The sequence below is a fragment of the Hyla sarda genome, chromosome 5 (genome assembly GCF_029499605.1).
Source record: "Hyla sarda isolate aHylSar1 chromosome 5, aHylSar1.hap1, whole genome shotgun sequence".
NCBI classification, from domain to species: domain Eukaryota; kingdom Metazoa; phylum Chordata; class Amphibia; order Anura; family Hylidae; genus Hyla; species Hyla sarda.
The window spans coordinates 336,138,729-336,162,316 of NC_079193.1; the positions used below are offsets into that span (position 1 = coordinate 336,138,729).

Here is a 23,588-nt window from a genome sequence, read left to right on the forward strand (position 1 = left end):
CTATCAGACATGTATGGCTTATCCTGTGGCTATGCCATAAATGTACACATGGGGATACACACGTACAGGATATGCTGCATATTTTGCTGAATATTTTGTGCAGCGGATTTTGCTACCCATTGACTTCAATGGGTAATAAAATTAGCTGCACAAAATACTCAGCACCAGATATGCACCAGATCCTGTACATGAGACCGTACCCTTTAGCTTATTCTAGCCCTTCAGTAGCTTTTATCTTCTACAACCTGGAAACCATTAGGTTAATCATGATTAGAGGAATGCCAAACAAACTACCTTAAAATCTATAAAAAAAAATACCGTAAATAAAAAAAGTCAAAAAAATAAAATAAATAAAAACATTCCAGTAATTCCTCCTTTAAAGGGGTACTTCGGTGTAGAACTTTTTTTTTTCTAAACATGATCCCTAGGCTTTCGGCATAAAAAACTAAAACCTGGACTTACCTGCCACAGCTCCTTCGGTGCCCCGTTATTGCTGCTCCCGTTCTCCGGTGTGGTCTTCTTCCTGGCTGCCGTTGATCGACACATCATACTGTCACTCAGCTAATCGCCGGCCGCAGAGATGTCCTGCGTCAGTCGGCGATAGTCTGAGTGGCATTGTGATTTTTGAGTCCCACCACTGGTCTTCTTCCTGGTGCCAGGGCTCAATACATCAAACTGCTGCCGACCGAGAGGGGACAGCGCTGCCTGCCATGATTAGCTGACTGACGATTATGACATGTCACGGACCGCACTGGAGGATGGGTGAAGCAATACGGGGGCACGAATGGAGTGGTGGCAGGTTTTTTTTTTATATATATGCCAGTAGCCTGAGGATGATGTTTAAAAAAAGTTTTGGGAACTGCCATTAGAGGGGTTCTCCACCATAAGGTGATTTTAGTACGTACCTGGCAGACAGTAATGGACATGCTTAGGAAGGATCTGCGCTTGTCTTGGGGCTAAATGGCTATGTTGTGAGATTACCATAACACTGTGGCTAGCTTTTTGTGAACTTGTATTTCCTGTTTGACTTATGTTTTTTTGACTACAAATTCCACAATTCCATTTTCCTCCCTCTCAACCATCAGCCACCCCACCCATTGAAACAAAAGACCTGTGGTTTTCAATCAGGGTGCCTACAGCTGTTGCATTAGTTGCAGATTGATCGCTCCACCCATTGAAGCAGACAGGCTTCCTGTCATCAGCTGACTAGTGAGTCAGGTCTCGGCCGCATTGCAAGTTGGGAAAAATCTGAGACAACAGTCTCATGAACACCACTAACTTTACAGCCCCTAACTTTATGAACACCACTAACTTTACAGCCCCTGTAGCATAGTCAAATAAAAAAAAAATTCCTGGAATTCCCCTTTAACCCCTTAAGGACCAAGTGCGTACAGGTACGCCCTTGGTCCTGCTCTCCCGATATCACGGCGGGCCCGGCATCATAGTGAAGCCGGGACCCGCCTCTAATAGCGTGCAGCGGCGATCGTGGCGCCGCGCGCTATTAACCCTTTAGCCGCGCGCTCAGAGCTGAGCCGCGCAGCTAAAAGTGAAACCGAAAGTGGCCGGCTAGCTCAGTCGGGCTGTTCGGGATAGCCGCGGCTAATCGCGGCATCCCGAACAGCTGACAGGACAGCGGGAGGGCCCCTACCTGCCTCCTCGCTGTCCGATCGCCGAATGACTGCTCAGTGCCTGAGATCCAGGCATGAGCAGTCATGCGGCAGAATCGTTGATCACTGGTTTCTTATGAGAAACCAGTGATCAGCATAGGAGATCAGTGTGTGCAGTGTTATAGGTCCCTATGGGACCTATAACACTGCAAAAACAAGTGAAAAAAAAAAAGTGAATAAAGATCATTTAACTCCTCCCCTATTAAATGTTTGAATCACCCCCCTTTTCCAATAAAAAAAAAAAACACAGTGTAAATAAAGATAAAAATAAACATATATGGTATCACCGCGTCCGGAAATGTCCGAATTATAAAAATATATAATTAATTAAACCGCTCGGTCAATGGCGTGCGCGCAAAAAAATTCCAAAGTCCAAAATAGTGCATTTTTGGTCACTTTTTATATCATTTAAAAATGAATAAAAAGCGATCAATAAGCCCTATCAATGCAAAAATGGTACCGTTAAAAACTTCAGATCACGGCGCAAAAAATTAGCCCTCATACTGCCCCATACACAGAAAAATAAAAAAGTTATAGGGGTCAGAAGATGACAATTTTAAACGTATTAATTTTCCTGCATGTAGTTATGATTTTTTCCAGAAGTCCGACAAAATCAAACCTATATAAGTAGCGTATCATTTTAATCGTATGGACCTACAAAATAAAGATAAGGTGTCATTTTTACCGAAAAATGTACTACGTAGAAACGGAAGCCCCCAAAAGTTACAAAAGGCGGCTTTTTTTTTCAATTTTGTCGCACAATGATTTTTTTTACCGTTTCACCGTAGATTTTTCGCAAAATGACTGACGTCATTACAAAGTAGAATTGGTGGCGCAAAAAATAAGCCATCATATGGATTTTTAGGTGCAAAATTGAAAGAGTTATGATTTTTTTAAAGGCAAGGAGCAAAAAACGGAAATGCAAAAACGGAAAAAAAACGGTCCTTAAGGGGTTAAAACTATTTTTTTTTTTGCTATTGTACTCCTTATGGTAAATAAAAAATATTTCTAATATACTTTGTTTAAAAAAAATGAAGTTTTCTATGTTTTATTTGTGTTTAAAAAAGCTGCCACTAGGTGTCTCCCTACTTGTCAACACCACATTCCCCCCTCCCCCCCCATCTCTTGCTAAGACTTTGGACTCCTGCTGGCCTGGCAGAAGTCCAAAATCAGGAAGGGCAGTCTGGATTGCTTGGGGGGGGGGGGTGCAGCCTTAGCCAATCATAGCTCATCTCACACTGCCCTGGGCTGTGTGTAGCAGAGTGAGGGAGGAAGTTCTCCCTTGTTTTGCTTCAGATGATGTCACGCCTGCTGGGGAACGCCCCTTCCCAGTCTATGAATCTGACTAAGACTGAGCAGAAAATACAGAGCAATATCAAGGTAGAAAACAAACAAATAATAAAAATAAAGGCAAAGGGTGGTTTATCAGGATGGGGGCAGTGAACTGGGAGGATTATAACAGGTACTCTTTAATATTCATCTTGACATTGATATTATGCTGTTACATATTGTGTGTCCCAGGGGACTCTCTTAACTGTAATCCATATGTGCTGGGACCATTGATGTAAAAGTTTCCTATTTTTTAACCTTATATCTTCACTCCAAAATACATATACAGTGGTCCCTCAACATACGATGGTTATCCGTTCCAAACAGACCATCGTTTATTGAAACCATCGCATGTTGAGGGATCCGTGCAATGTAAAGTATAGGACAGTGGTCTACAACCTGCGGACCTCCAGATGTTGCAAAACTACAACACCCAGCATGCCCGGACAGCCTTTGGCTGTCCGGGCATGCAGGGTGTTGTAGTTTTGCAACATCTGGAGGTCCGCAGGTTGAAGACCACTGGTAGAGGAAGTTCTACTCACCTGTCCCCGCCGCTCCAGACCGTCACCGCTACCCGGGATGTCGCCGTCCATCACTTTCGCCGCGTCCCCGAGGTGTCCCCGACGCTCCGGCAAGGCCTCTGCTTCCCCAGCATCCGTGCTCTCTGTCGCCGCCATTACGTCGCTACGCACGCCGATCCTATTGGATGACGGGACGGCGTGCGCAGCGACGTGACGGCGATGATGGAGAGCGCCGACGATGCAGGGGATCCTGAAGAGGACGCTCCGGAGCCCCGAGGACAGGTAAGTGATCGTCAGCGGAGCACACGGGGCACCGTAAACGGCTATCCGGCGGAAGCTGAAGCAGTCTGCGCTGCCAGATAGCCGTTTATGCGATGGCCACGACATACAAAAGCATCGTATGTTGATGCTGCCTTCAACATGCAATGGCCTCTGAGAGGCCATCGCATGTTGAAATTATCGTATGTCGGGGCCATCGTAGATCGGGGGGTCACTGTATACCAACACAAAAGCATGTACACTAGGCTGTACACAAAAATTCCTTGTGTTAGTATCATAACTGACCCAGGGAAATAGATGGGGTGGATGTGGACCCCATTACTGTACTGCTGATCTACAACAGAAAAAAAAATAACTTGTAATCTCCAACTAAGCTTTTGCTCAGAGTAGACCCATAAACAATGTCCATAAAGTCAATGGTATTAGATTTTCCATTGCCTCTATACAGGCTGGTGATGGACATATCGCTACTATTTTTCGAGGATCATCTTTTGCTGCTCTTGTGAAAATAACTGATCCTGATTTTGAGTAAACAAGTCATTGAAATAATCAGGATTTACAAAGGAAAAAATCCATCTGACAAACATAAACACTATTATTATGGTAACCAAATGCATCCATTATCCCCCTGTGACCTTAATCCCATCTCTTTCTGTACACATTCAATTTATTAAATGTATCCAAGAAAGAAACGAGAGATATAAACATCCGGTGGACTGAAGCGAACATTCCCTGCTGTACATAGAGATGTAATTTAAAGGGGTACTCCACCGGGAAAAAACATTTTTTATATCAACTGGTGCCAGAAAGTTAAACAGATTTGTAAATTACTTCTATTTAAAAATCTTAATCCTTCCAGTACTTATGAGCTGCTGTATACTACAGAGGAAGTTCTATTCTTTTTGAATTTTGGTGTTCTCTGCTGACACCTCTGTGCATGTTAGGAACTGTCCAGAGCAGGATAGGTTTGCTATGGGGATTTGTTCCTGCACTGGACAGTTCCTGACATGGACAGAGGTGTCAGCAGAGAGCACTGTGGTCAGACAGAAAATACATTTTAAAAAGAAAAGAACTTCCTATGGAGCATACAGCATCTGATAAGTATTGGAAGGATTAAGATTTTTAAATAGAAGTAATTTACAAATCTGTTTAACTTTCTGGCACCAGCAGATTTTAAAAAAAAAAATGCTTTCCAGTGGAGTACCCCTTTAAAGCTTCTGAACCCTGATGCAAATCGGTAAAAGGGTCCTCACCTACTGTGCTGTTTATAATACTGGTGTCATCTTATGTGGCGGATGTACTTTTAAGCATTCCCCACCACCGAGGCACACATTGACAGCCATCCATGTCCATACACATACCTTACAAAACATGGCCCTGGTGGACCTTACCTATCCATCTAATGTACGGTTGCCAATTTATTTGTATAACTATCTTTACAATTACCACTTATCATTGCCAGATTCTTTTGATCCCCAGGGGTTTCTGAGGGTAAAGTTACACACAACAAGCTAGTTGCTAGCCACATCCACCTCATCTGGACAAGGTAGGACTGCCCACTTGACTTAAAGGGGTACTCTGGTGCTCCAGCATTCTGAACATTTGGTTCAGAATGCTCGGAGCCAGAGACCGTGATCTTGATGTCATGGCCACACCCCCTCGTGACGTCACGCCACGTCCCCTCCATTCATGTCTATGGGAGGGGGCGTGTCGGCAGACACGCCCCCTCCCATGGACATGAATGGAGGGGACGTGGCGTGATGTCATGAGGGGGCGTGGCCGTGACATCACGGCCACTGCCGCAGCAACAAACGCTGGGTGCTGCAGGAGATCGTGGGTGGCCCCAGCATCTTTGCATAGGGGATAAGATGTCTAGTAGCGGAGTGCCCCTTTAATGGTCCAAAATATTCTTATGATGCTAATCCTAGAAACCCTCTTACTTAGTTGCCAATAAAATATGCATTTTGGGTCACCAAACACAGCATCAACAATAGCTCTGGAGGACCTGACGTCTTGTTACATCAGACCTAGATAAATTACATTAATTAGAATATACTTTATACCTATAGCATATTAAAGGGGAACTCCGGGGGACGCATGCGCGTGGCTCACTGAGACAGACGCACCTCATGTGGGCTCCGTGCCGGCTGTGCTTATACCGCCGATCTCAGCGCCGACACACGGCTCCTTAGCACGGGAACACCCGCCGGAGATACTATGACTACTCCCCGCTCCTACAGGAAACGACTTCAGGCAGCTTCTCAGGGACTTTCACAGTCAATTCCGGATCTCTTCAGGGCCGGGGCTAAATCCAAGATGGCCGCCGCCAGCTCCCTCCCGCCGGAGGATCAGTCTGACGACGAACTCTCACAGCCTGAAGATCTTACCCCTGCTGCCATGTTCCGAAACATACAGACCCTGTTCCGCAACGAGTTATCGCAAGCTGTGGCTACTTTTTCCTCGCAAATTCAGGAACTTACTCAGAGGGTGGCCGATAATGAATCCAAAATCGATGACTTGGCGGACGCGGTGGAGTCGGATAGACAGGACATTGATGAGCAGGCGAGTAAGATGGCGGCCATTGAATTTAAGCTGGAGGACCTCGAGAATAGGTCGCGTAGGGCGAACCTGAGACTGCGGGGACTGCCGGAATCGATTACTGACCTGACTAAGGTACTTACCGCCCTTTTTTTTGAGCTGGTTCCCCAATTAGAACCGGAGATGCTGAGGTTTGATAGGATCCACAGGGCCCTCGCTAAGCCCAAAAACACTGAACTCCCGAGAGATGTTATATTGAAATTGCACTATCCGGAGATACGGGATGTTCTTTTGCTTGCAGCCCGTGACCTGCCTACTCTGCCGGGCATGCCTCCTACAGCTCGGCTATACTCAGATTTAGCGCCCTCTACCTTGGCCCGGCGCAGGGACTTTCGGCCTATCACCTTGGCTCTAACTCAGCATCAAGTTAAGTACAGATGGGGATTCCCCTTTTCCTTGTCTTTTCGACTTAATGGACGTACCCATTTTGTCAGCTTTATGAAAGAGGCCTTGGATGCTCTAAAATCTGAAAATATCCAGCCGGTGGATTTGCCGCCACAGCCACAGAGGAAGAGACATCCACAGCGTACATGGACCACCGTTGCCCGTCAGGATAACTCGAAGAAGCCTACCTGACTGTTTGACCGAGGCCCTGGTGGCTAGTCTGATAGCCTCTCTCCGGGGATTCACTGTTACCTCATGCTGATCCTGTGAACTATTTTTTCTTTTTGTTTTCTTTCACATGGCTCAGGTAACTTTTGCATTAATGCGAGACTGACTTTCCCATACCTCGTTCCGGCTGGGACCCGAGGACTTGTTATACCGGGCGGTGCACAGACCGGAGTAGTGCGCCCTCACAGCCCGGACATGGGACTAGGAAGTATGATGGGTCTCGGACGACTCCGACCTGTCTTTCCTTGCCAGGACTGTTTGTTGTGTTTTGGTTTTTGTATGACATGTTTGTCTTTTGTTTTGTGTGCTGTTTTCTGTTGTAGGTCCTTGCTGATGGTCAGATCCTTGACATGGACTCTTGATGTACTATCTGGACTGGTATTGTATTGTTTGCCCCTGCCGCTTGCTCCCCTCCTGATTACGTGTTATCTAGCATCGTGTGTTCTGTTCCTATGTGTAAGCTAGTGTCTCACAATGTGAGGGGCTTTAACTCCCCTCACAAACGTAACAAGGCATTTAGGGAATATACTAGGCTGCATCCGGATATACTTTGCTTGCAGGAGTCCCATTTTACCCCATCCTCACACCCCAAGTTTCTTCATAAATCCTACCACCGTTATTATATGTCCACATATGCGTCCAAAAGTAGGGGGGTTGTGACGTTATTGCACGACGCTTTCCCATACACTGTAGCACATTCGATTGTGGATCCTGATAGCCGTTATGTTATCTTATTAGGATTGCTGTATGATAAAACACTTTGCCTCTTTAACTCTTATGCTCCCACTGACGCCCCTATCTCTTTTTTCACTAAATTGTGTTCTGAGTTGGAGACCCTGACCTACGACTGGCTGATTTGGGCTGGGGATTTTAACTTTGTGTATCATAGTGACCTGGATAGATCCCACTCTGCCCCGCTTCGTAGATCTGGGACTCAGCAGAAAAGGGTCCAACAATTGTTTAGCGACCATTGTTTAGCTGATGTCTGGCGGGAGCATAATGGCCGCTGTAGAGGGTACACATACTATTCTCCCTCCCAGCATACCTATACTCGCATTGACTGGATCTTGGCCAACGCTGTGTTACTGCCCCACTTGTTATATGCCCGTCATATTCCGTGTGTGTGGTCGGATCATGATTTAGTGGTTGCGGCCTTTCATTTAGCCGCTCCCTCCGGGATTCCCTTTAGGTGGCGGCTGAATGAGTCTCTGCTTACAATTACCCGGGTCCGTACCCACTTGGAGGCTGACTTAACAGAATATTTTCTTCGCAACGGTTCATCTGCCAGTGCGCCCTGTTGGCTATGGTTAGCTCATAAATCGTACATGAGAGGTAGGATTATCTCCTTAGCCTCGGGTGTTAAGAAAGATCGCTTGGCCACCAGGGTCGCACTGGAAGCTAAATTGTTCCGCCTTACTATAGCACACCAAAATGACCCTTCCCTGTACCTGTATAATGAAGTCAAGAATACTAGGACTCAGTTAGATGCCTTGTTGTCGATGGAGGTCGAGAGAGCGGTACGTTGGACTCATTCCACGTACTATAGGTACGCAAACAAGCCTGACCACCTCTTGGCCTCTATGCTGCGCAACACCTCTTCCTATAACAAAGTACATGCCATTCAGATACGTCCTGGTGTGACTACCTCTAATCCCGATCACATTTACTCAGCTTTCCATTCATTCTATTCCTCGCTGTATGCTGCCCCATCTGCTAACTCTCCTACTCCTTTATCTATTTCATCTTGCTTATCTTCTATTCATCTCCCAACTCTTACCCCGGATGCTTTGGAGGTCATGAATGCCCCCTTTACCACCGAGGAAGTCTCAGATGCGATAAAAAAACTCAAAAATGGCAAGTCCCCTGGGCCTGATGGCTTTTCGGCCGCCTATTATAAAAAGTTCGCCTCTATTTTGGTCCCCCCCCTGACATCGCTGTTCAATTCCCTGAGATCCTGCGATCCTATTCCTGCTGAATTTCTAGACGCACACATAACGGTAATCCCGAAACCCAACAAGGATCATTTACATCCTGCTAATTACCGTCCTATAACTTTACTGAATATTGATACTAAACTCCTGACGTCCATTCTGGCTGCCCGTATAAATCGTTTTTTACCCTCCCTGGTACAGGCAGACCAAGTGGGATTTATCCCCGGGAGACAGGCCCCAGATAATGTCCGTAAGATAGTAAATCTTATTCAGTGGTCCAATACTACCCAAACACCCATGCTAGCCTTAACTCTAGATATAGAAAAGGCTTTCGATAGCGTTACATGGCCATATATGTTCGCAGTGCTGACTAAGTATGGATTTAAGGGCCCCTTTATCACTATCCTCCATCACTTGTACTCCAATCCCAAGGCTTTTCTGAAATTGCCTTCCACCACTCCGGCACCTCTTACTATACTACGCGGGACGAGGCAGGGATGCCCGTTGTCGCCGGCTTTATTTGCCCTGTTAATGGAGCCCTTGGCCGCCCAAATTAGGGCACACTCCGACATCAGGGGTGTGGGAGTGGGGGATAGGGAATATAAATGCAGCCTGTTTGCAGATGACTTTTTGTTAACTATCACCCAACCACTTACGTCCCTTCCTAATTTACTAGAGGTGTTGGGCAATTTTGCGCATATGTCTGGCCTGCGGATCAATACTAGTAAGTCGGAAGTGATGTACTTTAATGTCCCTGATGGGGCTAAAAGCCTTATAGGTTTGAATTTTGGCTATAGGGATTCACCTGCGGGACTCAGTTACCTGGGGGTGCGACTGACCGCTTCCCTGGACTCCTTGTATCAGGCTAATTACGTTCCACTATATAGGACATTGAGGACTGACCTATTGAAGTGGAACTATTCCTACATATCCTGGATAGGTCGGGTTAATGTAGTGCGTATGGTAATATTGCCCCGCCTTTTATATCTATTTAGGACACTCCCTATCCCTATTGTGAAACGGGATTTAATGTCATTTCAGAAAACTGTTTTTAAATATATCTGGTCTGACCGGGCTCCAAGAATTAATAGGACCCTTATGTACTATAATAAGAGAGAGGGGGGCGTTTCGGTGCCCAATCTTTTGAAATATTATTATGCTGCACGCATTGCCCAATTAGCGCAGGTTAACATTTCGGTGGGGGCTCCCAGGTGGGTGGACTTGGAGGGGGTTCTGGTCTCTCCACATTCGCTGCCCACATTGATGTGGACTACGTGCCCTGTTGCGTCCTTGCTACCCTCCTCAGCGCAAGTCACTCTGTACGCCCTTTCTCTGTGGCGTCAGGTGAGATTTAAGTTCCGTATGCAGTCGGTGCCTTCACCTCTTCTGCCCTTTCTTTCCAATCCTTCTTTTCCCCCTGGCTTAAATCCTACTTCCTTTCACTGGTGGCTGAGTAAGGGATTGAGGTACCTGCATCATTTTTTAGTAGGCCAAATGTTGCCATCCTTAGATTCCCTGTGCTTACGACATGAAGTTCCACCGAGGGAGAGGTTCCGGGCCTGTCAGATCGTCTCTTTCTATAAGTCACATATTCATCGTAACTCTCCAGTTATACCTACCTCGTTTGAGAGACATATGTTATACTCCTCTAACGCACCAGGTCTCCTCTCAATACTTTATTCACACTTTAACGCTCCTCCCCCGGATAAAAAGTTAAAATACATGATTGAGTGGGAAGGGGACATTCACTCCACGCTTTCTGCCTCACAATGGAGAGACTGCTGCACTACTATTAGTAAGGGTGGTTGGCGGATCTCCTTGTTGGAAACATCTCTGAAGATACTTCACCGTACCTATAAGGTCCCTACTAGACTCCATCGAATATATCCTTCAGTTTCCCCTCTGTGCTTTAGGGGCTGTGGGGCTAGAGGTACGATGTTTCACACCTGGCCCCACTGTATCCGTGTTATGGACTCAAATTTTGGACATACTGACCTCGATGCTGGAGGTCGGGATGCCTCGTACCCCTGCCTTTTGCCTCTTGAGCCTCAAACCATCGAGGATGCCGTTTAGGGTCTTTAAGTTGTCCCATTATATTCTAATGGCGACAAGGATACATGTTGCAGCGCAGTGGAAACAGCCTGTCCTATCTCTCTCGGTGGTGATAGATAGAATCAATGCCATTATGTTGAATGAAAAGTTGACGGCAATCCGTGAAGACTTGGTAGATAGATTTAACTTAGTATGGGAACCTTGGCTTACTTCCCCACATTGCCCTAATATGACGCATAGTTTCTCCTTGTACTGATATTCGGGATGATGGGAGGTGGGGGGGGGGAGGGGGGTTGGTTAGTGGGTTGGGGGTGGGGAGTTGGGGGGGGGGGTTCTACTGGGTATGGATAATTTGGTATTCCTGTCTTACGTTGTATGGCTATTACCGCTTCATGTATTTTATCTGCATGGATCTCTTTTGTTGATACTTACCTTTTTCCCTTTTTTTTTTATGTGACCTACTTGTTACTGTTATTCTGAGGTTTTCGAACCTTCTGTTTATATTTTTATGTGCTGATTTTGCCTGTTTCTTTGAGCAATCAATAAAGCTTCATTGTTTGATGGTTAAAGGGGAACTCCGGCGGAAACAAGTGCAAAACAAATGTTTTCAAATCAACTGGTGCCAGAAAGTTAAACAGATTTGTCAATGACTTCTATTAAAAAATCTGAAGCCTTCCAGTACTTATCAGCTGCTGTATACCACAGAGGAAGTTGTGTATTTCTTTTCAGTCTGACAACAGTGCTCTCTGCTGACACCTCTGTCCGTGTCAGGAACTGTCAAGATTAGAAGCAAATCCCCATTGAAAACCTCTCCTGCTCTGGACAGTTTCTGACACGGACAAAGGTGTCAGTAGAGAGCACTGTTGTCAGACTGAAAAGAGATACACACCTTTCTCTGTAGTTTACGCAGCTGATAAGTACTGAAAGGGTTGATATTTTTAAATAGATGTAATTTACAAATCTTTTTAACTTTCTGGGGTCAGATGATTTGAAAAAAAAAATTTCCACCGGAGTTTCCCTTTAATTTGAAATAAACATTACCGTGTTGTAACACTACGGCATTGCAATAGAATATTTGTTACTCATGTCTCATATTTTAGTTTAAAAAAAGATGAACATTTTTCCATTGAGATAACATAATCAGATGAGCCGGATTAAGACCCACAATCTTTGTCAATGAAATGCTTCCTTTTTTGCAGCCGCAGCATTTAAGCCAGCTGCTGGCCGGGTTAACACTAAGCTGTAAGGGGCTTTCTCAAAACCAATTGACTGCTCTGTACCTACCATTTATAGTGGTGGAAATTTCGCCCGTCACATTGTTGATCTGAAAAAAAGGGACCTTGGCTGGGTCTGGGAGCTGTGTTCTGATCCTGTAGACAAGCTGAGCATTGGGTGTTTTTGGATCATCTTTGTCCGTTGCAAAAACTTTCAGAAATGGCCTGCCTAAATTGGTAAAAAAAAAAATTAAAAATAATATAGAGAAAGTTTTGCAAACTTTCCTTTTTTTTTTTTTTTTTTATAGTAAATTATCAATAGACTTGTTTCGGAAAGTTTTTATATATGAAGAAATATAATCCAAATGTAGCCATGGCCAAATCAATCTTTTTTTTATTTTTTAACTCTTTATTTTGAATTTTTACACAAAAACATAGATAACAACTCTTAATATAAGGAGCAAATAAGCAATCATAATACACAAGTTAGTGGGAAGCAAATAAATAAAATAATAATAAAATAAACATATAAGGAAAGACAAGAAAAGGAGAAAAAAGAAAAAAAAGAAAACCGGGTCAAAGGGAAAATGAAATTCAGTATATATATAAGTCGAGTGCAAATTAAATCTCTTTTATACGGTTAGCCCACTTACTCCACTTATCCATTTCTATCCCCCCCCCTGTTCCTAAGCGTCTGATTATGAGCCCCTCCATCATATGATTACTAGAGATGAGCGAATGTACAGTAAATTCGATTTGTCACGAACTTCTCGGCTCGGCAGTTGATGACTTTTCCTGCATAAATTAGTTCAGCTTTCCGGTGCTCCGGTGGGCTGGAAAAGGTGGATACAGTCCTAGGAGACTCTTTCCTAGGACTGTATCCACCTTTTCCAGCCAATCGGAGGACCTGAAGGCTGAACTAATTTACGCAGGAAAAATCATCAACTGTCGAGCCGAGAAGTTCGTGACGAATCGAATTTACTGTAAGTTCGCTCATCTCTAATGATTACGGTAGACCATAGCTTTAATGATTGCAATCTCTGGAATATCTAGCGATAGACATCGCGCAATAGAAATCCTCGCCACAGTAAGGAGGTGATAAATAATAATCAAATAGTCTATCAAGGTATTTTCCAGGGTCAAAAATAAAAGGGCTACTTCAGGGCCCCAAGTAAAGGGAATAGGGAGAAGCTTATCAAGGATATGCTTTATTTCTTGCCAAAAGGGGCCTATTCTATCGCATGTCCGCCAAATATGCATTAATGTACCCACTTCTTTGCCGCATCTGGCCAAATCAATCTCAAGAGGACAAGAAGACACTGCATGGTAATTTTTTTAAAAATAAACTAAAATTAAAAAATAAAAATTTCCAATTTATGATTTACAAAAATACACATACATGTATAAATGATCATGCTATTGTAAACAGCATAAAATAAATAAAATATCCAGTGCCAGAACTGCTAGTTTTTCATAGCCTAACCACTCAAAAAACATGGATTGCAAAGCAATAAAAAAAAACAAATCTACCTCAGAAGGGTTTTATGGAGGATTCAAGGGGGATAATATGGCAAGCAATGTAATTTTTTCCACCCACTGGGACCCCTGCAATCTCTTGTACGGCATCTGGATTTTCTTCTAAATGGAGCACATTGACCACCGCACGAAGAGGGTCTATGGGAGAGCTGGAGATTGGCAAGTTCAGCGCTCCGACTCTCTCATAGAGCTGCACTGAGGGGGCGTGTCGGCTGCCGCTTCGTGCGTTGGTCGACACTCCCCATTCAAAAGGAGAGCCCCACTCAGAAGGAGAACCCTATTCAAAAGGAGAGCCCCACTCAGAAGGAGAACCCTCAGAATGAGAGCCCCACTCAGAAGGAGAGCCCCACTCAGAAGGAGAGCCCCATTCAGAAGGAGAACCCTCAGAATGAGAGCCCCACTCAGAAGGAGAGCCCCACTCAGAAGGAGAGCCCCATTCAGAAGGAGAGCCCCACTCAGAAGGAGAACCCTATTCAAAAGGAGAGCCCCACTCAGAAGGAGAACCCTATTCAAAAGGAGAGCCCCACTCAGAAGGAGAACCCTCAGAATGATAGCCCCACTCAGAAGGAGAACCCTATACAGAATGAAAGCCCCACTCAAAAGGAGAGCCCCACTCAAAAGGAGAGCCCCACTCAGAAGGAGAGCCCCACTCAGAAGGAGAACCCTATTCAGAATGAGAGCCCCACTCAGAAGGAGAACCCTATTCAGAATGAGAACCCCACTCAGAAGGAGAACCCTATTCAGAATGAGAGCCCCACTCAGAAGGAGAACCCTATTCAGAATGAGAGCCCCACTCAGAAGGAGAGCCCTATTCAGAATTAGAGCCCCACTCAGAAGGAGAACCCTATTCAGAATGAGAGCCCCACTCAGAAGGAGAGCCCTATTCAGTATGAGATCCCCACTCAGAAGGAGAACCCTATTCAGAATGAGAGCCCCATTCAAATGGAAAACCCCACTCAGAAGGAGAGCCCTATTCAGAATGAGAGCCCCACTCAGAAGGAGAACCCTCAGAATGAGAGCCCCACTCAGAAGGAGAACCCTATTCAGAATGAAAGCCCCACTCAGAAGGAGAGCCCCACTCAAAAGGAGAGCCCCACTCAGAAGGAGAGCCCCACTCAGAAGGAGAGCCCTATTCAGAATGAGAGCCCCACTCAGAAGGAGAACCCTATTCAGAATGAGAGCCCCACTCAGAAGGAGAGCCCTATTCAGAATGAGATCCCCACTCAGGAGAACCCTATTCAGAATGAGAGCCCCACTCAGAAGGAGAACCCTATTCAGAATGAGAGCCCCACTCAGAAGGAGAACCCTATTCAGAATGAGAACCCCACTCAGAAGGAGAACCCTATTCAGAATGAGAGCCCCACTCAGAAGGAGAACCCTATTCAGAATGAGATCCCCACTCAGGAGAACCCTATTCAGAATGAGAGCCCCACTCAGAAGGAGAACCCTATTCAGAATGAGAGCCCCACTCAGAAGGAGAACCCTATTCAGAATGAGAGCCCCACTCAGAAGGAGAGCCCTATTCAGAATGAGAGCCCCACTCAGAAGGAGAACCCTATTCAGAATGAGAGCCCCACTCAGAAGGAGAACCCTATTCAGAATGAGAGCCCCACTCAGAAGGAGAGCCCTATTCAGAATTAGAGCCCCACTCAGAAGGAGAACCCTATTCAGAATGAGAGCCCCACTCAGAAGGAGAGCCCTATTCAGTATGAGAGCCCCACTCAGAAGGAGAACCCTATTCAGAATGAGAGCCCCATTCAAATGGAAAACCCCACTCAGAAGGAGAGCCCTATTCAGAATGAGAGCCCCACTCAGAAGGAGAACCCTCAGAATGAGAGCCCCACTCAGAAGGAGAACCCTATTCAGAATGAAAGCCCCACTCAGAAGGAGAGCCCCACTCAAAAGGAGAGCCCCACTCAGAAGGAGAGCCCCACTCAGAAGGAGAGCCCTATTCAGAATGAGAGCCCCACTCAGAAGGAGAACCCTATTCAGAATGAGAGCCCCACTCAGAAGGAGAGCCCTATTCAGAATGAGATCCCCACTCAGGAGAACCCTATTCAGAATGAGAGCCCCACTCAGAAGGAGAACCCTATTCAGAATGAGAGCCCCACTCAGAAGGAGAACCCTATTCAGAATGAGAACCCCACTCAGAAGGAGAACCCTATTCAGAATGAGAGCCCCACTCAGAAGGAGAACCCTATTCAGAATGAGATCCCCACTCAGGAGAACCCTATTCAGAATGAGAGCCCCACTCAGAAGGAGAACCCTATTCAGAATGAGAGCCCCACTCAGAAGGAGAACCCTATTCAGAATGAGAGCCCCACTCAGAAGGAGAGCCCTATTCAGAATGAGAGCCCCACTCAGAAGGAGAACCCTATTCAGAATGAGAGCCCCACTCAGAAGGAGAACCCTATTCAGAAGGAGAGCCCCACTCAGAAGGAGAGCCCTATTCAGAATGAGAGCCCCACTCAGAAGGAGAACCCTATTCAGAAGGAGAGCCCTATTCAGAAGGAGAGCCCAACTCAGAAGGAGAGCCCTATTCAGAATGAGAGCCCCACTCGGAAGGAGAACCCTATTCAGAATGAGAGCCCCATTCAGAAGGAGAGCCCTATTCAGAAGGAGAGCCCCACTCAGAAGGAGAACCCTATTCAGAATGAGAGCCCCATTCAGAAGGAGAACCCCACTCAGAATGAGAGCCCTATTCAGAAGGAGAGCCCTATTCAGAATGAGAGCCCCACTCAGGAGGAGAACCCTATTCAGAATGAGAGCCCCATTCAGAAGGAGAGTCGGGGCACCATTCGTGAGATTGCAGGGGATCCCAGCGCTCAGACTCTTCGTGATCTGATCCTTAGGATAGGTGATACGTTTTTATATCCTGGAGATCTCCTTTAAGGGGTACGTGACCAAAACAGGCCATGAAACACTATTTATTGATTTAGTGAGACAAATTGAATCAAGTGCTAGTAAAAAAAGGAAATTCTCAATACATAAGACATTAAAGGGGTACTCCGGTGGAATTTATTTTTATTTTTTCTTCAAATCAACTGGTTCTAGAAAGTTATACAGATTTGTAAATTACTTCTAAATAAAATTCTTAATGCTTCCCGTACTTGAGATGTAAGTCTGACCACAGTGCTCTCTGCTGACACCTCTGTCCATGTCAGGAACTGTCCAGAGTAGGAAATAATCCCCATTGCAAACTTCTCCTGCTCTGGACAGTTACTGACTTGGACAGAGGTGTCAGCAGAGAGCACTGTGGTCAGACTGGAAGGAACTACAAAACAATTTTAAATCAACTGCTGCCAGAAAATTATATTTGTTTATTACGTCTATTTAAAAATAAATCTGAATTCTTCCAGTACTTGTCAGCTGCTGTATGCTCCAAAGGAAGTTGTGTAGTTCTTTCCAGTCTTACAACAGTGCTTTCTGCTGACACCTATGTGTCAAGAATTGTCCGGAGCTGGAGAAGTTTTCTATGGGGAGCACTGTGGTCAGACTGGAAACAGCTACACAATTTCCTCTGGAGCATACAGCAGCTGATAAGTACTGGAAGTCATTAACAAATCTGTTTAACTTTCTGGCACCAGTTGATATGAACAATTTTTTTTTTCCCCACCGGAGTACCCCTGCAAAGGGGAACTCCCGTAGAAAACTTTTTTTTTTAAATCAACTGTGCCAGAAAGTTAAACAGATTTGTAAATAACTTCTATTAAAAAATCTTGACCCTTCCAGTACTTATCAGCTGCTGTATGCTACAGAGGAAATGCTTTTCTTTTTGAATTTCTCTTCTGTCACAACCACAGTGCTCTCTGCTGACCTCTGCTGTCCATTTTAGGAACTGTCCAGAGCAGCATATGTTTGCTATGGGGATTTTACAGTTCTTAAAATGGACAGAGATGTCAGCAGAGAGCACTGTGGTCATGATGTCAGCAGAGAGCTCTGTGTTCCAAAAAGAAAATAATTTCCTCTGTGGTATTTACCAGCTAATAGGTACTGGAAGGATTGAGATTATTTAATAGAAGTAATTTACAAATCTGTTTAACTTTCTGGCACCAGTTGATTTAAAAAAAAAAAAAAGTTTTCCAAGGGAGTACCCCTTTAATGTTTCTTGAGAAATGGATAATGAAATGCTGCATTAGACGAGAGGAAGAAAACGCGGACAGAAAATGAGGCATTATTCATAATGTAATATTAGCCTTAATTTGACTTACCTGTCCTATATTGTTCTCTGACTTCACCAAAATACTCGCTCTGGTTAAAAGCTGGTGCATAATTATTGATGTCATCTACTATTATAGCAATATCATACGGACCTTCAATTAAAGATCCTCTGTTGTCAACAGTTTTCACCTACGGATGGAGAAGAAATTAGAGATGAGCGACTTACAGTAAATTCGATTCGTCACGAACTTCTCGGCTCGGCAGTTGATGGCTTTTCCTGCATAAATTAGTTCAGCTTTCAGGTGCTCCGGTGGGCTGGAAAAGGTGGATACAGTCCCAGGAGACTCTTTGCTAGGAATGTATCCACCTTTTCCAGCCCACTGAAGCACCTGAAAGCTGAACTCATTTATGCTGGATAAGTCATCAACTGCCGAGCCGAGAAGTTCGTGACGAATAGAATTTACTATAAGTTCGCTCATCTCTAGAGAAGATGTATAGTCACACACAAAACGAATCGTCAGGATTCCAGAATTGTAACCATCAACAATAAAACTATACAGAGTTCTACACCCAACAAGCGTCAAGGATTATCATTCTGTCTGTCAGAGATTGCCAGATTATCTCCTCTTAGACTAAAAGAATTAAAGGGGTATACCAGGAAAAAACTTTTTTTTTTATTTTTTTATTTATTTATTTATTTTTTATATCAACTGGCTCCAGAAAGTTAAACAGATTTGTAAATTACTTCTATTAAAAAATCTTAATCCTTTCAATAATTATCAGCTGCTGAAGTTGCGTTGTTGTTTTCTGTCTGGCAACAGCGCTCTCTGCTGACATCTCTGCTTGTCTCGGGAACTGCAGCGAGTAGAAGAGGTTTTCTATGGGGATTTGCTTCTAAACTGGGCGGTTCCCGAGACACGTTTCATCAGAGAGCACTTAGACAGAAAAGAACAACTCAACTTCAGCAGCTCATAAGTACTGAAAGGATTGAGATTTTTTTAATAGAAGTAATTTACAAATCTGTTTAACTTTCTGGAGCCAGTTGATATATATAAAAACATTTTTTTTTCCTGGATAACCCCTTTAAATTTTTTCTGGCATACAATGAATGGTAGATGACAGAAATGTCAATTGCAAAAGTCCTTAGTCTTGGTTTGTACAGGTCATCTTCCATTGTTGACCATCTAGATCAGTGGTCACAAACTGTGGCGCTCCAGATGTTGCAAAACTTCCACTCCCAGCATACCCGGACAGCCAACGGCTGTCCGGGCATGCTGGGAGTTGAAGTTTTGCAACATCTAGAGGGCCACAGTTTGTCACCACTGATCTAGATGGCATTAGATACAGTTAAAGGGGTACTCCGCTGGGGAAATTTTAATTTTTTTTTTATATAAATCAACTGGGGCCAGAAAGTTAAACAGATTTGTAAATTACTTCTATTTAAAAATCTTAATCCTTCCAGTACTTATCAGCTGCTATATTCTCCACAGGAAGTTCTTTTCTTTTTAAATTTCCTTTCTGTCTGACCACAGTGCTCTCTGCTGACACCTCTGTCCATTTTAGGAACTGTCCAGATTAGGAGCAAATCCCCATAGCAAACCTATCCGGCTCTGGCCATTACCTAGCAGGAACACAGGTGTCAGCAGAGAGCAATGTGGTCAGACAGAAAGGAAATTCAAAAAGAAAAGAACTTCCTCTGTAGCATACAGCAGCTGATAAGTACTGGAAGGATTAAGATTTTTAAATAGAAGTTATTTACAAATCTGTTTAACTTTCTGGCACCAGTTGATTTAAATAAAAATAAAAAAAAATTAAATTCCACCGGAGTACCCCTTTTAATTTTTGCATTCCATGGAATCCTTTTTGTAAATACAGAGTAAGAATAGAAATAGTCCATATTCCCATTACCTGTAATCTGTGGACTTGTCTCTTCTCCCAGTCCAGAGGGCCCGTTGTCCTCAGTAACCCATCATTCGGTAGAATGTCGATGACACCATCTTTTTCACCGTCCAGTACAAATGTTACAGACCTGGAGTCTGTTTTCTCAAACTAGTAGAAAACAAAAGTTTATTAGAGATTCTTGGTTGCAAATTCGGATAAGTAAGATAATTGTTACTAATCAGCATTCCCTAAAAATAATAGAAAATACTGGTAAATAGGCAAAAATCCCTTACGATATGGCGCGGGGGGGGGGGGGGATGGGAGGGAGACATTTATCATTGTTATCTTTGGTAAGCAAATTCTGAAGGTATCATTTAGTTATTCTTATGTGCTACATATTTATTATACTATCACAGGGGGTTGATACATTTGGAGCACAAAAGCAAAACAAAAAAAGTCGCAGCTGAGACTTTTCTGAGACTTTTTTGTGACTTTTTAATGAAAAACTGTTAGCTTGCTCCCCCCCCCCCCCCCACTAACCAGTGGTACTGGGGGGACGCTGATCAGTTTGATGCTTACTGTGTCCGGATCCGCCGCGTCGTTCTGCCAATATCTTCGTTTTTCCCTACATGCTAATGAAGAGCTAACTGGTACAGGCGGGGTTACTGGCACTCTGACGTCACCGTCACCGCCGCAGCGCCACCCAGCTCATCAATATTCCTCCCCTCCCTCTGCCTCTCCCTCTTCTCCCCACTCTGTAGTGAAGCCAGTACTGCTGGTTAGTGCGGGGGGAGCAAGCTGACAGTTTTCCTTTAAATTTGCTCACATACCAGAGTTTTGTACTACAGGTCAGAACTGGCGCAGTCTTGCGACTTTTCACAAGACGTTTGCAACTTTTTTTTTTTTTGCCTACGGGCGACTTTCGCACATCATAAATTCGTGACCACTGAAAACAGAAATGTGCTTCGATAAGGCTGTTTGTAACTTTTTGCTTACCCACAAAAGTCACACAAAAAATTGCTTAGGCGCACGTGTGACTTTTTTTTGTGCGCCCAGAGTAAGCAAAAAAAAAAAAAAAAGGCTTCAAAGGGGTATTCCATCGTTATACATCTTATCCCCTATCCAAAGGATAGGAGATAAGATGTATGATCGCAGGGGTCCTGCCTGGGGGCTGCACCGAGATCACAGGAGTCCCCAGTGGCAGGACCCCTGCAATTATACATTTTATCTGCTATCCTTTGTATAGGGGATAAGATGTATAAAGCCGGAATACCCCTTTAAACACCTTGATAGATGTCCCCCTAGGTGCCCAACTGGTATATGGTATTATAATTAGGTCCTAGGGTGAGAACTGTATTTACTTCTCCCTTAGGGTTGGATTTTGTTACATGATCTCCACAATTCTAAATACCACGTTAAGAGTGAGGTCACCTTTACAAACTAATAAAAGTGATTTTTGGAATGCTGTCAGCATATGTTGTAGCCAATAAGGGGGGAGGTTTCCAGGTGAGCAAATATATGGAGGTGGTTTATGTATCCTATTTCCCAAAACCTTCCCATTGACATTTTTTTCTTTGTATGGGGAAAGAACACGTCTGACACACCTAACATTTATGGGACCAATAAAAAAAACTGCCGTACACACGTTACAAAACCTCCACTGTCATAAAGTGAGCTGGTATTCACTTATATACCCGTGTGGGTGAAAAGTCAGACATATTGATTATTATACTTCTTGGTCTGTAATCCATTACTTACTGAACAATAAAGAGAATTCCCAATTTCCATTTGTATTTTTCATCATGTACATGTGAGTACTGATGTTTATGTTACTAGTAGCAGAAAATAGATCTAGCAGCGAAATGTCAGTGCCATACTTTAGGTATACCCCAACCTTAGTTTTAGAGCTTTAGAGCAGTGGATGTCCGAATGAGTGAGCAGCAGAAGAAAGGGATTTGTGAGCCAAATACAGAAGCTAGACACATAAAAAAAATCTCATAATCTGCATGACCTAGTGAGGAACATATGGAAGCATTTTTTTTTTGCTTTCTGTGGTATGACAGGTACTCTTTTAAGGTGGCCAGGCTGTTGCCATATTTTCCCTGCATGGGAAGCATGGGAGAGAAGCCTCATATATATCCTGTTTAATGCAGTGCTTCTCCGAAAGATAAGCAGTTCTATAGGTGCCAGACAGCTTCTTATTTCAACCTATAGGTCACTAGGGTGACCCAAAAATACCCTATTTTCCACATATATAAACTAACTTATCTTTATTGATTAACCACACGTAACAAAAATGATTAAAATTTCAGTGTAACTCACTCCATATAATTATATTGTCATATATGAGTACCAGGCTGGCCACTCTTTCTAGGTATTTAGTTTGATTCCCCTGTGTATCTGCAGTATACACTAGGGGTTCGGAGTGATCACTGAAATAAAAAACAATCACTCGACCCCCCCTCGACATGTTTCGCTGCTTAACGCAGCTTTGTCAAGAGGGCAGCGGGCCCGCTGCCCTCTTGACAAAGCTGCGTTAAGCAGTGAAACATGTCGAGGGGGGCCGAGTGATTGGTTTTTATTGCAGTGATCACTCCGAACCCCTAGTGTATACTGCAGATACACAGGGGAATCAAACTAAATACTATATCGGCAGATCACAGTCAGCTTTAAAATCACAGTGACCATGTATCACATGTATAATTTCACGACATTGGCTATTTTGGCTAACCATTATATTATGTGCATGCCAGCCTAAAAGGACCATTCATTAGTTAAAGGAGGATTTTGGAGGGGAAAAAATGTAACCAAATGATGCCATAAAATTATACAGATTTGTAAATTACTTCTATTTAAAAATCTTAATCCTTCCAGTACTTATCAGCTGCTGTATACTACAGAGGAAGTTGTGTAGTTGTTTCCAGTCTTACCACAGTGCTCCCCATAGCAAACCTCTCCTGCTCCGGACAGTTCTTGACACAGACAGAGGTGTCATCAGAAAGCACTGCTGTCAGACTGGAGAGAACTACACAACTTCATCTAGAGCATAAAGCAGCTGACAAGTACTGGAAGGATTAAGATTTATTTTTAAAGCATATCTGTCAGATCCCACAAAAAAATAAAAAATAAAATACTATTATATTTAACTCAGTACCTCATCCTGATCATTTTATGTATCTATCACCCATATTTCACAAACAAATAGCATATTAACACTGCTCAATGTCTTTTCCATCTTGTCAAGGGGAGGGGGCGTGTCCTTCTCTTGCCTGCACTGTGATGACTCTCCCCCCCCCTCACTCTGCTGACTCACTGTTCTCAGGAGCTTGGCAGCCCTGCTCTGTAACCCTTTCCTATCTGGATTTATGCTGTGCAAGCACACACAGACAGACACACACACACAATGATTATTGGAGATTGCCTGTACTCTACCACCAAAGACAATATCGTGAGTGTATAACTCAGGCAGTCCTGTAATGCTGTGACTTGTAGTGTTGGAATATTTAGAGGTATACTGTTTGGATAACTCTTTTTTGCAGCAGTGTTACTTTCAGCTGTGTGCCTACTGCTTTTGCAAAACTACAACTTCCAGCATGCCATCACATCCTTTAAAGGAGTACTCTGGTGCAGACTACTCCTGCTCTGTCCTGGCCGGGCTGCAAAAACAATGAAAATAAACCATCTCTCACCTTCCTGGGTTCCCGCGGAGCACCACTACAGCTGATCGGTCCTCCGGTCCATCTTCTTCATACTTCCGTGTGAACGAAGCGTCATATGGCGCTCAGCCTATCGCCGGCCACCGCAATG

The 23,588-nt window shown here is 44.1% G+C and overlaps 1 protein-coding gene across 1 annotated transcript in view; it reads right to left on the minus strand.

Moving 5' to 3' along the window:
- Positions 1-23,588, minus strand: part of CDH17 (cadherin 17) — a 70,901-nt gene that overhangs the window by 39,318 nt on the left and 7,995 nt on the right. Inside the window, exons 3-5 of the mRNA XM_056522498.1 lie at positions 19,809-19,949; positions 17,951-18,089; positions 12,274-12,432 (exon numbers count right to left, since the gene is read on the minus strand). Of these exons, the coding sequence (XP_056378473.1) occupies positions 12,274-12,432; positions 17,951-18,089; positions 19,809-19,949 (439 nt within the window). The remainder of the gene's footprint in view (positions 1-12,273; positions 12,433-17,950; positions 18,090-19,808; positions 19,950-23,588) is intronic.